The following is a 14,699-nucleotide window of genomic DNA, read 5'->3' as shown; positions in this document are numbered from 1 at the left end:
GATCTCTGAGAAGCAGGCACCATGACAGAGTTAGAGCTGCACGAGATTTCATGGGGAGAAATGCCTGTGAAGGCTACAGAAGGCAGGGAGGGTCTCAGACCATGACACAGGCGGGGCACCTGGGAAACGAAGAGGGAGAAGGAGCATCTCAGACCTAGCACAGTTCTAAAAAAGTCTCAGCCACGTTAATGGGGAATCCTGCAGCCAGAGATGTCCGGTCCTACAGCAACGGTCCGCACTAGTGCCCACCGCTCCGCCCTTGGCTGGGGAAGGCGTGGCCTCAGCACAAACACGTGGTGGAGCAGAGAGCCGGGCAGGGGCTGCGCACTTGGGCCACGGTGCTACCGCAGGAAGAGTTCTAAGCAACACGTGCTCAGGGCTACCACACACACTGTTTAAAATAATAGTCTCCCTGAAATGACTCTGTTTTCTGTGAATCCAAACAGACTGTGGTGCCAGCTATGGGTTGAACATTCATAGCAGGTAACAAGCAAGCCATTCCTCCACCCCCACCGTTTCCTCCCGAGTACTACGACTTTTCATTCCACTGGCCCAGATAAAACATTTTCATAGAATCTCAATGACACGTTTTTAGATAAAAATAGAAGTCTATTCTTCTATTTTCATATTTCCAAAGAATCAAGCTCATCCTGGGCAGCCTGCATGGTGGCTGCCCAGAGGCACTTGAACGGGAGGCATTTAGTCCCATCGTCCATTATCCAGCAGTAAACTCTTTATGGGGTTAGGATTGGAGTTCTTCATGCTGCTCTTGGTCAATCATCGACTGTGATTTTGGTCCAGAAGCCATACAAAGAGAGCAAGCGCGGAGCCATCCTTAATGCATACCAAGGTGAAACAACTTCCGCAGAAAGGCCGGTCCTCCCCAGTAGCCCCTGTAATGAAATGATGTAGAAAAGATACTTGCATCAGAAAAGATGGGGGTGACCTCAGTCAGCAGGATGTTGGAAGGAAAGCCAGACTGCTCACAAGCCCTGCTTATCAGCACAAAAAGCCAGATTTGTCTAATGAGGTAGAATGATCCTGTGACTAGCAGGGAACAACCTGGTTTGAGTTCTGGTTTCGGCGTTGACTTGCTGTGGGAGCCTGGACATGCTGATTCAGTTCAGCAAACTCATGTGAAACCTCTGCTATATGAAAACGATAATCCTCTCTACTTTCATTTGCTTGTAAATAAGTTATAGCTCCAGGCTTCTCAACCTCAGCCCTACTGACATTTGGACCAGGTAGTTCTTTGCTATGGGAACTGTCCTGAACATTGCACAATGTTTAGCAGCACCCCTGGCCTCTGACCTCTAGATGCCAGTAGCATCCCCTCCACTTGTGACAATGAACTGTGTCTCCAGATATTGCCAAATGTCCCCTGCAGGACAAAATCATCCTGGTTGAACACCACTAGTATAGATATCCTGACTTACTTATCTCCTAATGGTTTGGACAAGTCAAATGAGATTGTCATCGTTTGAAACAAAGAAAAGAAATTACGTTTTGTTACTTTATTTATTGAATGCCAAATAGGCAGCTGTCTTTTAATGCATTATCTCATTAATCCCCACCCTCTGAGGTAGGCGATGTTACTTTCCTTTGCAGATAAGAAACTGAAACACAGAGAGTTTAAGCAACTGACCCAAAGACACACAGCTCGTGACAAATGCATGGCTCAAGCACAGGTCTGACTCCAAAGCTCATGCTATTAATCACTGTTTTATTTTTCTTATAACACAATAAAACTAAAGTAAGGTAACAGATGAAAAAGTACCTAAGATGTGAAGTGATTTACCACGAGTATTATTATTATTATTATTATTATTATTATTATTAATCCAGCAGCAAGAAAAAGCCAGAACATGGAAGACAGAGACTCAGTCACTGCCAATGATGCCAGGAAGAGGCCGCATCCCCTGTGGGTGCTGGATGTGCTGCAGCTCCCTTCCCTCGCCCAGGGCCTCTCTCCCACCAAGTGTGGCTGAGGCTTCCCTTCGCAGGCTGCTATCACTAAACCAGAGAAATGGCCCCGCACGGTGGGTCCCATTCACCAGACCTGCTCAGGGTCTGGGAGGCCTTGAAACAGCAGCCCGGCATGAGTGGGTGCAATATCCTAGAAGATGCGCCTCTACCCCTGTGATGCACTTACCTCAGCATCATATTCCAGTACAGGAGGGGCATCATTTCGGCCTTCATCAGGTACATGGAGAGTCTCTCTTTGCTCTGATCAAAGGGGAAGGTCTCCAGTGGCTGTGTGTTGTAGTCAAACTCCGCAAGAATCACACGGCTGTAGCCAGTCACCAGTGGGCATGACGTGTAGCCATCATACTAAAATTGTACAAGAGACTGAGTCGGAAAGTGGCTTTTTTCATGGTGTTATATAGATCCTTAGATTCTAGAATTTATTCTTTACTCTGAGCAGTTGCAATTTTTTGTATATTCTAATTTTTGTACAGTTAAAAAATGGGAATTGTATAACAAAAAGTAGTAGTAAAGGCAAAAATTGAAATGCCCATATTGAAGAAACTGATTAAGAAAGTGGCAAAATTGTAGAAAAATATTGTTGTCATGCAGAATGGAAGATGATAATTGAGACAGTGACTCTTACAAAGCACACGAACCTTCTTTACTGGGGTTTTGTTCTTCATTATCAGAGAAATTGTTCTTTCAAGTATTCCTGACTGGGCAGCTACAAGAGAAATGGAAAAGTCAGAAAAATATAAGCATCTAGGTTTCCCACAAAAAAGGACTCACAAATTACTTTAATGTGAGCCAGTTTAGAAGACTCCATTCCCCGTCCTTCTGAATTATAACTAGAACATGACTCTCACTATTTGAAGTTTCCAGATACCGGAAGGAGTTCTTCAGTGCATCAAAGGCCTACACAGATGTCTCCATACGTTTAAAGCTGATGAGCCAGCTCTCTCGAAGAGGAGGACGGGCAAGTTCAAACAGAAGAACAGTCTGGGTGGCCATACCCAACCCCATTCCCCCTCCTCCTAGAGTTCAATGGCTGTCAGCTTGGTCTGTGTGCCCAGTATCCCCCAGCCACCAGGGATGTTCCTGTGACCCTGTGTCCCCAGGATGTCCCTGTATCCCAGCCTAGATTAATAGCTCTAGGTGTATCAAAACAGTGGGCTTTCCTCTGTACTGGACTGCCCTCTCTGAGGTTCGACCAGATATAGACAGACAAACAAACAGACAGACAGACAGATTTGGGGAGGTTCTGGGGCCAAGAATGGGAGACTGCCTTTTTTATTACAAAAATTTTCCAACCCTGTCACCCTTGTTTCATCTGTCCCATCACACATGCCGCCACTTTTCCTCCTGGAGTATTCTAGAGCAAACCTCACAACAATTCACCCATAACACAACAACATCTTGACACCCAAAATATTAGCAACGACTCCTTAATATCATCTAATCCCAGTTTGCGTTCAATTTTTAATAATTAAGACTGCCTTTTCAAATTGGTGGTCACCAGACAGGAGGGGGTTGAGGAAGCAGATAAAAAGCATAAGGCATTGAGATGCACAAAATGTCAGTATAAAGACAGTCACAGGGATGTGGAATGCAGCACAGTGCATGCAGTCAGCAATACTGTGATGACTGTGTGTGGTGATGGCGGGCACAAGTCATCAGGGTGACCACTTCGCAGGCACATAAACGTGTAATCACTGTGTTGTACACCCAAAACTGATATAATGTTGTATGTCAACTGTAATTGAAAAATACATTTTAAAAAAGACTGCCCTTTTAAAAATGCAAGCAGTTTGTGTCTCTAGAGGTATGAGACTGGATTTCCTTTGGAGAAGAGATGGGTTACCTACATATTGTATATAAAATGCTCTTATTACAGTAAATTACTTTGCAATCCCCAAAATCAAGAATCAGTAAACTTTTTGTTTAAATAAAAATTTTAGACCTTGTGGGGCAACAGGCAAAACCAAAGACATTATACAGTGAGAAAGAAGACAGAAATTTTTATTAACAAAATTAAAAATATAAAAGTATAATAATTTTTTTGCCCTGGCTGGTGTAGCTCAGTGGATTGAGTGCGGGCCCGCGAACCACAAGATTGCGGTTTGATTCCCAGTCAGGGCACATGCCTGGGTTGCAGGCCAGTTCCTGGCAGGGGACACACCAGAAGCAACCATACATTGATGTTTCTCTTTCTCTCCTTCCGTTCCCCTCTAAAAATAAATAAATAAAATCTTTTAAAAAAAGTATAATAATTTTTAGACTATCGGTCTACTAATGAGAAGAATGGAATTCTTTTTTTTTTAATGAGAAAAAAAGTTAGCGTTCCCTACCATCAGACCGATTATCAGTGTTCGTGTGTAGCACTCATCTCAGCCGGCCGTACAAAAACAGGCAGCAAGCGGGGCTTTGCTGATGCCCAAAAGAACAATGAATTTTTTTACTGGAATGAGGGAATTCAGAAAAAAATAAATCAATAACTCTGCTTAAAAAATATTAACAAACTATCTCTGCTGTGGGCAAGATGACATCTCTCAAGATCGTATTTCCCTTTTGGAACCTTCTGTTCCTCTTGCAGGCCAGAAACAGTTTAGAATCTGTAGTGAGAAAACCCAAAGTGGCCCCTGCAGCAGGGCACCGAGGCCAACAGAAGAGGAGAGAAAGGGGCCGGAGGGTGCCACCTGCAGAGAGGCAGGCCCTTAGACCAGGGAAGCAGCCATGCCATCCAGGTATAAAGGGTGTGTGTGTGTGTGTGTGTGTGTGTGCGCGCGCGCGCGCACGCATGTATGTGAGCTGAGGGGTTTTTCCTGTATCATAATCCCCCTTTGTTACGCCCAAGCCTCCATTAACTTTTGTTAATTGCCATGCAGATGTAACTCAGGAAGAATCCTGGGGCAGAGAGAAGCAGTGGAAGAGGCATGAACCCCAGGAAAGCCAGACTCAGTGAGGCGAAACAGGCCCTCGCTCTCTATGGCCCAATGGTCTCCACTGAGGTGAGACACCTGGCTGGTGGCAGGTAAAGCCAGGGACAGGTTTGTGGAACAAGCATAAAAGTTGCCAGGGGTCCTCAGAGGACCTAGGGAGGGGGCGACATGCAGACCCACCCAGGGAAAGTTAAGACTATTGCTGTGTAGACACCAAAGAGAAGAACAAATAGACACAGAAAAAAAAAGCACTCGCTGCAGCACAGTTTGAATGAACATGGGCTGGAGACCATGCAAATACAAGTGTGGGCTTGTTAAATAAATTCTGAAGTAACCATACAATACAAGACAGGTTGTTTTTAAAAAAAAAAGTAAAAAACGATGGGGACATTCTGTACTCGGTCAGGAGAAAGGTGGGAGCTCGGGAGGTGGAAGGTAGGGCTGGGCGCAAGACTTCACTCAGACTTTTTATTTAATCATATTTAATAATATCTACTTGGCACACTGAATCAGATGTGTGTTTGTTGGAAGAAGGCCAAACGTTGGGTCCTCTGGGCCTCACACACAGCACAGGTATTTTCAACACAAACTCAGCAGGCTCACAGTAAGAGAAGTGCAAATTCAAAGAACCACCCGCAGTCTGACTATAAATCACAAAGACAAAAGATACTCTGACACTGACGAGAACCCACCCTCAAAATCTAGCCTCACCAAGGAGGGGGCAAATTAGCACAACCAGCTCCTGGGGCCCCACAGCGAGAGCACACAGTCTCCCTTGTGGAGGCAATTCAAAATTATGACATACTCTACAAGATAACCAGCCTAGAATCTTCAAAAATGCCAATATCATAAAAGCAAAACAAATTGTTAGAATGTGTGGTCTAGATTAAAAGGAACCAGAGACATGATGACCTGACAACCAATGTGGCATGTGGTCCATGACTGGCTCATGCATGTAAGGGGGGGCTGGGTCCTAAAGAACATTTGTAAGAAAACTGGAGAAATTCGAACTGGATTGCATATGAGTTGATTTTATGATACAATGTTCAGTTTCTTGGCCATGATAATGGTCTTGTAGACATAGAAGAGAAAGTCCTTTTTCTCAGGAGATGCAGGTTGGAGTATTTCAGGGTAAAGTACATTGATGTCAAAACTTACCGTCAAATAACTTGCCAAAACAATGCACACAGAGTGAGAAAGCATACATCACAAAATATTAATAATTGGTCAGTATCTGAAGAGTATAAGGGCATTCACTATACTTTCAAAGTTTTCATAGGTGTGAGGCTTTCTTTTAAAAATAAAAAGTACCCGGGAAATTACTGTTAATAGTGGCAAAGGCATTCGGTGGGTTCCCTAGAAAGTCTTCATTAGGCTGAGGTAGTCAGTGAAAGTAACGCCACATGAGCTGCAGGTGTATAATTCACACAGAACACTGCCATCGCCACTAGCAGGGAGGCCTGTGTTTACAGCCTACAGAGAAGACAGTTCCTGTCTGCAGAGGACAGAATCTACAAGGCAATTCCTCCCATCACTGCTAGTGCAGAACACTGAGGTGAAGAATTTAGTTTTCCAGGCTGCAGTCTTAATGGTGTACCAGTCAGGGCACACTCTGCGGTATTTGTCTTAACAGAACAATTTTCTGGTCTGCAGGCATTCACTGACTTGCCTGTGTTTTCTGGGAAACAAATACTTCCCCTACAGTATTACAGGCAGAAGAAAAATTGCCAACCTGCCTGGCGTCACAGGTGGAGGAGGACAGGAATGAGTCCACGGCAGTGCGAGAAGTAACAGAATTCCAGAGCCCTGGAAAATGGTACCCTCTGTCTAATGCACCCTCCCCTAAAAACAACCCTCTGACCTAGAAAAGGCCCATGAGATCATGCTGCCTGGGTGCAAGCCCTCGACACATTCTTTCTTCTTTGCTCATCAACAACTTGATTCTGTGGCAGGAAAGTCAAAGTCATTTTTGGCCCCCAAACATTTCTTTATGATTAATGGAATGCACTTTGTGCCAAATTTTTGTTTCTGTTATGATGGGGCCTTGGGGTGACATCATTTTAAGAGGGGAAGGAACTGGCTCCATATCTTACCTACTGCAGCAGCAGTCTTCGAGGTGGGAAGGTTGGTGCAGTCCCCAATCCCGAACACGTTTGGGTACTTCTTGTGCTGCAGAGTTTCCTTATCCACATCCACCCAGCCGGCAGCATCGGCCACAGGACTCGACTTGAGGACATCTGGTGAGCTCATGGGTGGTGTAACATGAAGCATTTCATACTATGAAAAAGGACAGCAGCCATATTTGTGAGTTTTCCAATATTTCTGCAGCCCCACAAGCTGTCCCCCAACTCCCTCACTGCTGTGGCTGCACATTGCACCATACGATTAGTGCTTATACTAATCCACCCCTTCTCCAAGATCGCACAGGCTCCCTGGGGGTCTGGTGATAAAGTAACCAACCATTCTCTTGGTGGGCATGGTCTCCACACAGAGTCTATGCAATCCCTTTGGCAGCAGGCATGGGGGGCTCCAAGATACTGGAGTGAACCTCACTAACATTCTGAAAGCACCCACTGATGTTTCTCCTGTTACTGAAACTAAAACAAAGGTGTTGGCACATTTCAGTTGCGCTCTCCCTGGCCCTCTCTGTTAACTTGCAAGTCTCAAACTGCAGAGAGGTTCTCAGAGGCTATGTAAAGGAGAAACTTGTAAAGGCTATGTGAGGAGCTGGCAAGTGAGCACCATTCCCAATTATGGGTCAGCCCCCAAAAGGAAGCAGTCAAAACACCAATTCAAAATGAAATAAAGGGTGGTAAGAATATTGGCTAGCACTTTGGAAAGAAGAGGGGTCTGATTCAGTACTGGGTTTACCGACAGTATAGGAGGCATCAGATTTTCCCCCCAAACACCTCTTTCTGGGGCACCCTCCCTGGAAACAGCCCCTCTGACCTAGAAAAGGCAGATGAGGTCATGGCAACAGTGCTCTGACCCATCGGGATTAACCTTAACGGCTACTTTGGGTTTTTTATGTTTCTTCGACTTTCTGTAATTCATCCTTTTTAACTAGATTTAATAAATTTCATCTAAAAATATCAAATTGATTCAAATGTCCACAAAACATTTCACTAAGGTGAAAACTTTAATATCTTAGACAATTCCAACCTTGTGGAAGTCACAAGCCCCTAGTTTCCATGAGAAGGCTCAGGCGTTCATCATGGCCTGTCAATCACCGATGGCACGAGGAAGCCTTGCGTTTATTCCCACTTTCAAACAATGATCAGCTTAATCAACCTCAGGGAAGAAGGAGTGCTGCAAAACCCTCAGTGCTCCCCCGCAGGGCAACCTTGGGTGGCTCCTCAGTGGGATGGGTCCCCGAGGCCAGGCCTGTTAGTGAGCGTGGAGACTGAACCCATGTCCGTGGGATAACAGATGGAATGATGGCCAACAACCAGCGTCCACCAGCTTATCAAGGCCATGTCCGCATCGCTTCAGTTAACTACACACACTTTTTTAAAAACTGTAGTCAAAACCTTATGAATTCCAGATAACTTGAAGTTAAATATTTTTCATAAAAATCATAAAGGCATGATGTTTTACTGGAGCTAATATCCTATACAAATGGCATACTGGGCGAAATAATAAAACCAGACCGCCTTCTCACACCATACTCAAGAATAAACTCAAAATAGATTAGAGACCTAAATGTAAGATTTAAAACCATAAAAAATAGTAAAAGAAGACATAGGCAGTAAAATCTCAGACATTTCTCACAGCAATATTTTTTCTGATGTATCTCCTCAAGCAAGGGAAACAAGCCAAAAAAAAATGAAACTACATCAAAATAAGAAGTTGTTTGCACAGCAAAGGAAACCATCAACAAAATGAAAACACAACCCACTGAATAGGAGAACATATTCTCCAATGATACATCTGATAAGAAGGTAATATCAAAAATTTATAAAGAACTTATACAACTCAACACCAAAACAACAAACAATCCAACTAAAAAAATGGACAAAGGACCTGAACAGACACTTCTCTAAAGAGGACATACAGATGGCCAATAGACATATGAAAAGATGCTCAATGTCACTAATCATCAGAGAAATAAACATTACAACCACAATGAGATATCACCTCACACCTGTCAGAACAGCTATCATCATTAAATCCACAAACAAGTGTTGGCAAAGATGTGGAGAAAGAAGAACCCTCGTGCACTGTTGGTGGGAATGCAGACTGGTGCAGCCACTGTGGAAAGCAGTATGGAGTTTTCTCAAAAAATTTAAAATGGAACTGCTTTATGATCCAGCAATTCCATTTCTAGAAAAACATCCAAGGAAACCTGAAACCCTAACTTGAATATATGCACCCCCATGTTCACTGCAGTGTTATTTACAATAGCCAAGATTTGGAAGCAGCCCAAGTGTCCACTGATAGACAAGAGGATAAAGAAGATGTGGTACGTATACACAATGGAATATTACTCAGCCAGAAAAAAGTGAAATCTTGTCATTTGTAACCATGTGGATGGACCTAGAGGGTATTGTGCTAAGTGAAATAAACCAAGGAAAGACAAATGTCATATGATTTCACATATACGTGGAATCTAAAAATTGAAATAAGTGAACAGACAAAAGAGAAACTCATAGATACAGAGAACTAATGGTTGCCAGATGGGAGGGGGTAGAGAACAGGTGAAAAGGTGAAGGGATTAAGAAGTACAAACTTTTGGTTATTTAAAAAAATGGTGATGTAGATGTGAATTGCAGCATAGGGAATATAATCAGATATATTTTAACAACCATGTGTGGTGTCAGGTGGTTATTAGGCTCACCAGGTGATCACTTTGCAAGCTATATAAGTATCTAATCACTGTTGTATACCTAAAACTAATACAACATTGTTTTTCAACTGTAATTGGAAGAATAAATAAAATAAATAAGTAAATAATTTTTTTAAAAAAGAAAGTGGAATTGAGTCTGGGAAGAAAATCTGATCTGAAATCTATAATTCAAAAGGAACACAGATACCTTCTTTCTCTATAATTCCTGTAGTACAATAACCATTTATTTATCCAAGTTCCAGTCTGTAAACTCGACTATGCAGAACTCAGCTGAGAAACAAAGTAGCAAAGCTCAGGCACCCACGCTCCTCATATACTTTGCCCGAAACGTATGTTTTGGGCCCTTGCTCATAGCCCGTTCGCTTTTACTTTACATAAAATTTAACATCTGGCCATCTCATTTTCCACCCAGTAAAATGTTGGAAGCAGCAACTAAAAACAGCTAAAGACCTCCAAAGTCACTCACAACTTTTTGGCAGCCAGGATAGAAGAAACTGGGACACACACCACCTCAAAGAACACAGCACTTTGAGATGCTTCTGTGAGGTGCTAACTAACACTAAACCACCCAGTAGGCCCCTGGGAGCATAACTATATAAGAGCTATTCATAATTACGATGCTGAGCCACGGCTCCAGAAAGTAAGAAAGTGCTCAAAAACGTGAAGCGGACATGTCACAAGGAAATAGAAACCATCTCAAAGGGCTCCTCGAATCTGCGACAGTTTGGGCACCAAATAATAAATTATAAAACACTGGGGATCAATGGGAATTTATTAGTTCATACCAATAATGAGTTAAGGGAAGGGAGGGCTTTTGCTGACAGAGTATCAAGAGCCTATTGGTAAACATAGAAAAAAGAGATGGGAAATCATCATTCTGCAACCACCACAGTAAAAAAAAATCACCAATGGATGCTAAGTCCAGGGGAAATATTAATGAGGAGGAAGGTGTTTACCTGGTCTTTTAAGCGTCTCCCCACAGTCTTAGGAGCAGCGAAGGAGAAAAAGAACAATTACATGAGGAGAAATTAGGCCGAGTCTGGACTGGTCTAAATGAGCAGCATGGTGGGGGGGGGGGGCGGGGTTTGAGGGGGGCAGGTGACCACAGTGTGCCCTTGCACACGCCACCCCAGATGACACCCATTGCTCATACAGCATTTCAGTCTGAAAGGAATAGCCTGAAAGTAATCACAAGAAGGTACAGATGAACCCCAAATAAAGAAGATTCTATCAAACAATTAAAGTGGTGGGAGGGGGGCTGTCTTATTCCAAAACGCCAATGTCTAGGAAACATTCCATACTAAAGGAGGCCAGCTAAAGAGACAGAATTCAGTGAAACACCTGACTCCAGACGGGGTTCTTTCCTGGAGGAGAAAAAGGACTATAAACACTATTGAAAACAAAACTGGAATACAAATGACTGGGTGAAGGAAGGTGAAGGCATTAGCCAAAAACAAAACACGTCCACCTAACACACAGACACAGACAGCTCTGTGGTGATGGCCGAAGGGAAGAGGGTGGCGTAGGTGGAGGTGGGCAAAGGGGGGCAAACGGGGATGAAAGAGACTTTGCTTGGGGCAATGGGCACACAGTGCAGTGTGCCAGTGATGTTTTACCGAGTTGTGCACTTGCAAGTTGCACCCCAGGAAATTCAATTTTAAAAAATGGTAGCCCTGGCCAGGTGGCTCAGTCGGTTGGAGCATCATCCTGTGTACCAAAAGGTTGTGGGTTCACTCCCCGGTCAGGGAACATGCCTACATTGCAGGTTTGATTGCCGGTCGGGGCACATCCAGGAGGCAACTGATCGATGTTTCTCTCTAACATCGATGTTTCTCGATTTTTCCCTTCGTCTCTAATATCAACTTTTTAAAAAAACATATTCTTGGGTGAGGATTTAAAAATGGTAGATTAAAACATTGCATCCATGCTAAATAAATCGAGTTGAGAGCGGTACTGTGGATAGGAATGCACGACAACATTCCTGTCTTAGGAAACTTACAGTGAAGTATTTAGGGGGAAAGGGCGCTGATGTGTGACACATATCCTTAAGTGCTTTGGGGAGGGGGAGGGGGAGTGGGAGAAGGAGAGAAATGAAATGATAATGAAAATGGAATAAAACTTTGTATTTTATATATTATATAATAGGTAATAGTAGATCTAGGTAAAGGCTATATACAGTTTTATATATTTTTATACACTTGGTATTTTTATTCCTGCAACTTTCTCTAAGTCAAGATTATTTTCAAAAAGAAGTTTTATAAATTATGACCTGGAGTCATTAATGGCATTTTAAATGATAGTCTATATACACCATGTAAAAAAAGATGTGTGGAATATATTCAGAAAGAGCTTGAGCTAGAAAAGCTTATAATGTGAAGTGTTGATGCTTAGGAGACCAATCTTTGCTTTACTTCAGAATTCATTTTTATGGAACCTATCATTCCTCTAAGAATGCTGAAGGAATAAAATACACCTGCGTACTATTTTCTCATCACTAACAGTTCTTGCCAGGATGATATAAACAAATGATCCCTCCACGCTTGCTTCTCCAAGTGACTTTTCATCCTGTTTTCACTCCTCACACACTCCTCTTCCCAATCACAGAAGAAGAAACTGAGACACGGAGAAGCCAAGGCCACATACAGAGGCCAGCTCTTTCCAAGCAAGGGGCAGCAAAGCCAGATCTTCCAAGGAGTTTGGAGCACGCAGGGAAAAGATGTTTAAAGACAGCCTCTTCAGAAGGGAAAGACACCCCTGGCATTCTTGAACTACCCCCAAAGGGGGCGGCTGTTTCTCCCATGCCACACACTCCAACACTCACCAGATCCTGCATTTAAAGAAGCCCTTCCTGAACTCTAGGCAGTAACTGAAGTTGTGAAATATTTGACTGCTTCAAGTGACTCAGCGCCAAGAAAAGTTAAGAGATATAAAACAGGATAAAAATCTACTTGGAACAGTAGATAAACCCTCCTCACGTCCCATGGACACAGTCTCCTCCCTCTTTCTTTTACCCACCCATGTTGGTTCCCCTTCCCCCATCACTGTCCTGAGATGCGCACTGCAACCAGCCTCCCCCCCGCACACAATGGTGATGGACAGGGAAGCAGGAGTCACAATGTCACCTGCATATATGACATTGTTCACCTGACATCTTAACCTCACCACTCACTGAAATCACTTGGGTCTCTCCGGGCTTGTCCAGGTTCTCAAAAACAGCCTCTTGTTTCTCAGCTCGGACTTCAACAAGGTTTTGCTTGTAGTTAACAGTGAGGTTCCTCTCCTGAATGATGTCTAGCAGGGTGCCTGCATACTTCTTAACGCCAAAAATTGCTCCAAGAGAAGTGTTGAAAATGATATTGGCCTTGGATCGCTTCCCTGTCTGAGAAAAAGGAAAGAATAGAAATAACAACCACCAAAGCATTATACTCCTGTCATCTTTTTTTTTTCAACTGAGACAAGAATTAAAATCTTCAGAGGAGATCTCACCAGCTTTCTCCATCACTACATCTGGTGGGGTGAGGTGAGGACCAATCCACTGTCTCCATCTTATCTTTTCTCAGCAATACAGCAACTAAGTGCACATTTGAGTCAGGGGGTTAAGGTGGGCACTGTTCGACTGAAGGCCACAGGTGGGAGTTATTCCAGGTAGAGATAGAGCTGGATTGTTTATTCATATATTCACTTCTTCATTCATTCAATGAATATTTAATGAGGTTGTAGAGCTGGCCAAGCGCTGTTCTCGGTGCTGAGGGGACAGCAGTGAACAAGACGAAGCTCCCGAGTCCCCTTGGCTCGTACACTACAGTATCATTTGTGTTTCAAAGAGGCTAGTATTCTCCCAAACATCTAAGACTTTATGACAACTGAGAGAGTTCTCTCACAGCCACTCAGTGGTTGGGAGAAAGAGTTAAGCAAAGAGAATTTCCAGGAGGAAAGACACAGTTAGTCTCTGAGTCTTTGCCTTTGTTCAGCTCCTTCTAAGATTTGCTCACCTGGGTCTCATTTGAAAAAAAGTTAGATACGAACCTCAAAGGGCTGTGCCAACACAGAATTCTCATAATCCAGAAAGTTCCTTCTTAGAAACAGAAATGATGACTGGTACCGTTCCTTAATTCCACGCCCCACAGGGCTGGTGCTGGGTTCCATGAGTCAGGCGAAGGCCTTCCTGGTGCTGGCTCCCAAGCACACATTCAACATCTCTTCAGTCCCACCACCCCCTCCCCTCCTCACCCTGTCCCTTTACAGAACCACAGGCTGCTCTGAACCCTGCCCCTGCCTTGAGGTGGACCATGCCTTGGTGTACCTAACGTGACATCCCACGGAAGGGCAGGAGGGCAAGAGCAGCTTCCCGCAGCTCTAAACCACGTGTTCTCGTGTTCTCGAGCTGCAAACCTGCCTGCTCCGACGCAGAGGGTATTTGCGGAATGCTGCAAATGCGTCCCCGCCCAAATCTCTCTTTCCACTAAGGTTTGAAATTCTAGGTGAACTTTTTTTTTTGCCTTTAGAACTAGCAATTTGCCTATTAGACTCCAAAATACATATCAGAAGCCAGAGAATATTCATAACCTTGAACTTGAGTGGGGGCATCCGAGGCTATTATTACATATAAAAATGTACAATGTGCAACTAGTTGTCTAACTATATGGAAATATTTCCGCAGCCCCCAACAAACCTCCCCAGCAGACTTTTACACACACTAAAAAGTGTGTCATAGCCCTGGCCAGGTGGCTCAGTGGGTTGGAGCATCGTCCTGTACACCAGGAAGGGTGCGGGTTAGGTCCCTGGCTGGGACCTACACAGGAGGCAGCCGATAGATGTCTGTCTGCCTGTCTGTCTCTCTCTCTCCGCGCCCCCCCTTCCTCTCTTTCTAAAAATCAATAAAAATATTATCCTCAGGGGAGGATTTTTTTAAGTATGTTACAATAACTATTTAAAAACCTGTAATC

General features: G+C 43.7%; 1 protein-coding gene across 3 annotated transcripts in view; it reads right to left on the bottom strand.

Annotated features, from left to right (window-relative positions):
- Window positions 1-588: 588 nt before the first annotated feature.
- Window positions 589-14,699, bottom strand: part of SQOR (sulfide quinone oxidoreductase) — a 43,669-nt gene continuing 29,558 nt past the window's right edge. For all 3 annotated transcript variants that reach the window (XM_037054551.1, XM_037054553.1, XM_037054552.1), the window contains 5 exons: window positions 12,923-13,132; window positions 7,001-7,184; window positions 2,625-2,692; window positions 2,153-2,331; window positions 589-893 (listed from right to left, as the gene is read on the bottom strand). In XM_037054551.1, coding sequence (XP_036910446.1) covers window positions 836-893; window positions 2,153-2,331; window positions 2,625-2,692; window positions 7,001-7,184; window positions 12,923-13,132 — 699 coding nt within the window. In that variant the 3' untranslated portion in view covers window positions 589-835. The remainder of the gene's footprint in view (window positions 894-2,152; window positions 2,332-2,624; window positions 2,693-7,000; window positions 7,185-12,922; window positions 13,133-14,699) is intronic.

This window comes from Sturnira hondurensis, unplaced genomic scaffold (assembly GCF_014824575.4).
Source record: "Sturnira hondurensis isolate 20B ecotype Veracruz unplaced genomic scaffold, ASM1482457v3 Scaffold0008196, whole genome shotgun sequence".
NCBI lineage: Eukaryota > Metazoa > Chordata > Mammalia > Chiroptera > Phyllostomidae > Sturnira > Sturnira hondurensis.
Note: the sequence above shows the minus strand (reverse complement) of the source record. Positions and strands in the feature narration are given on the sequence as shown.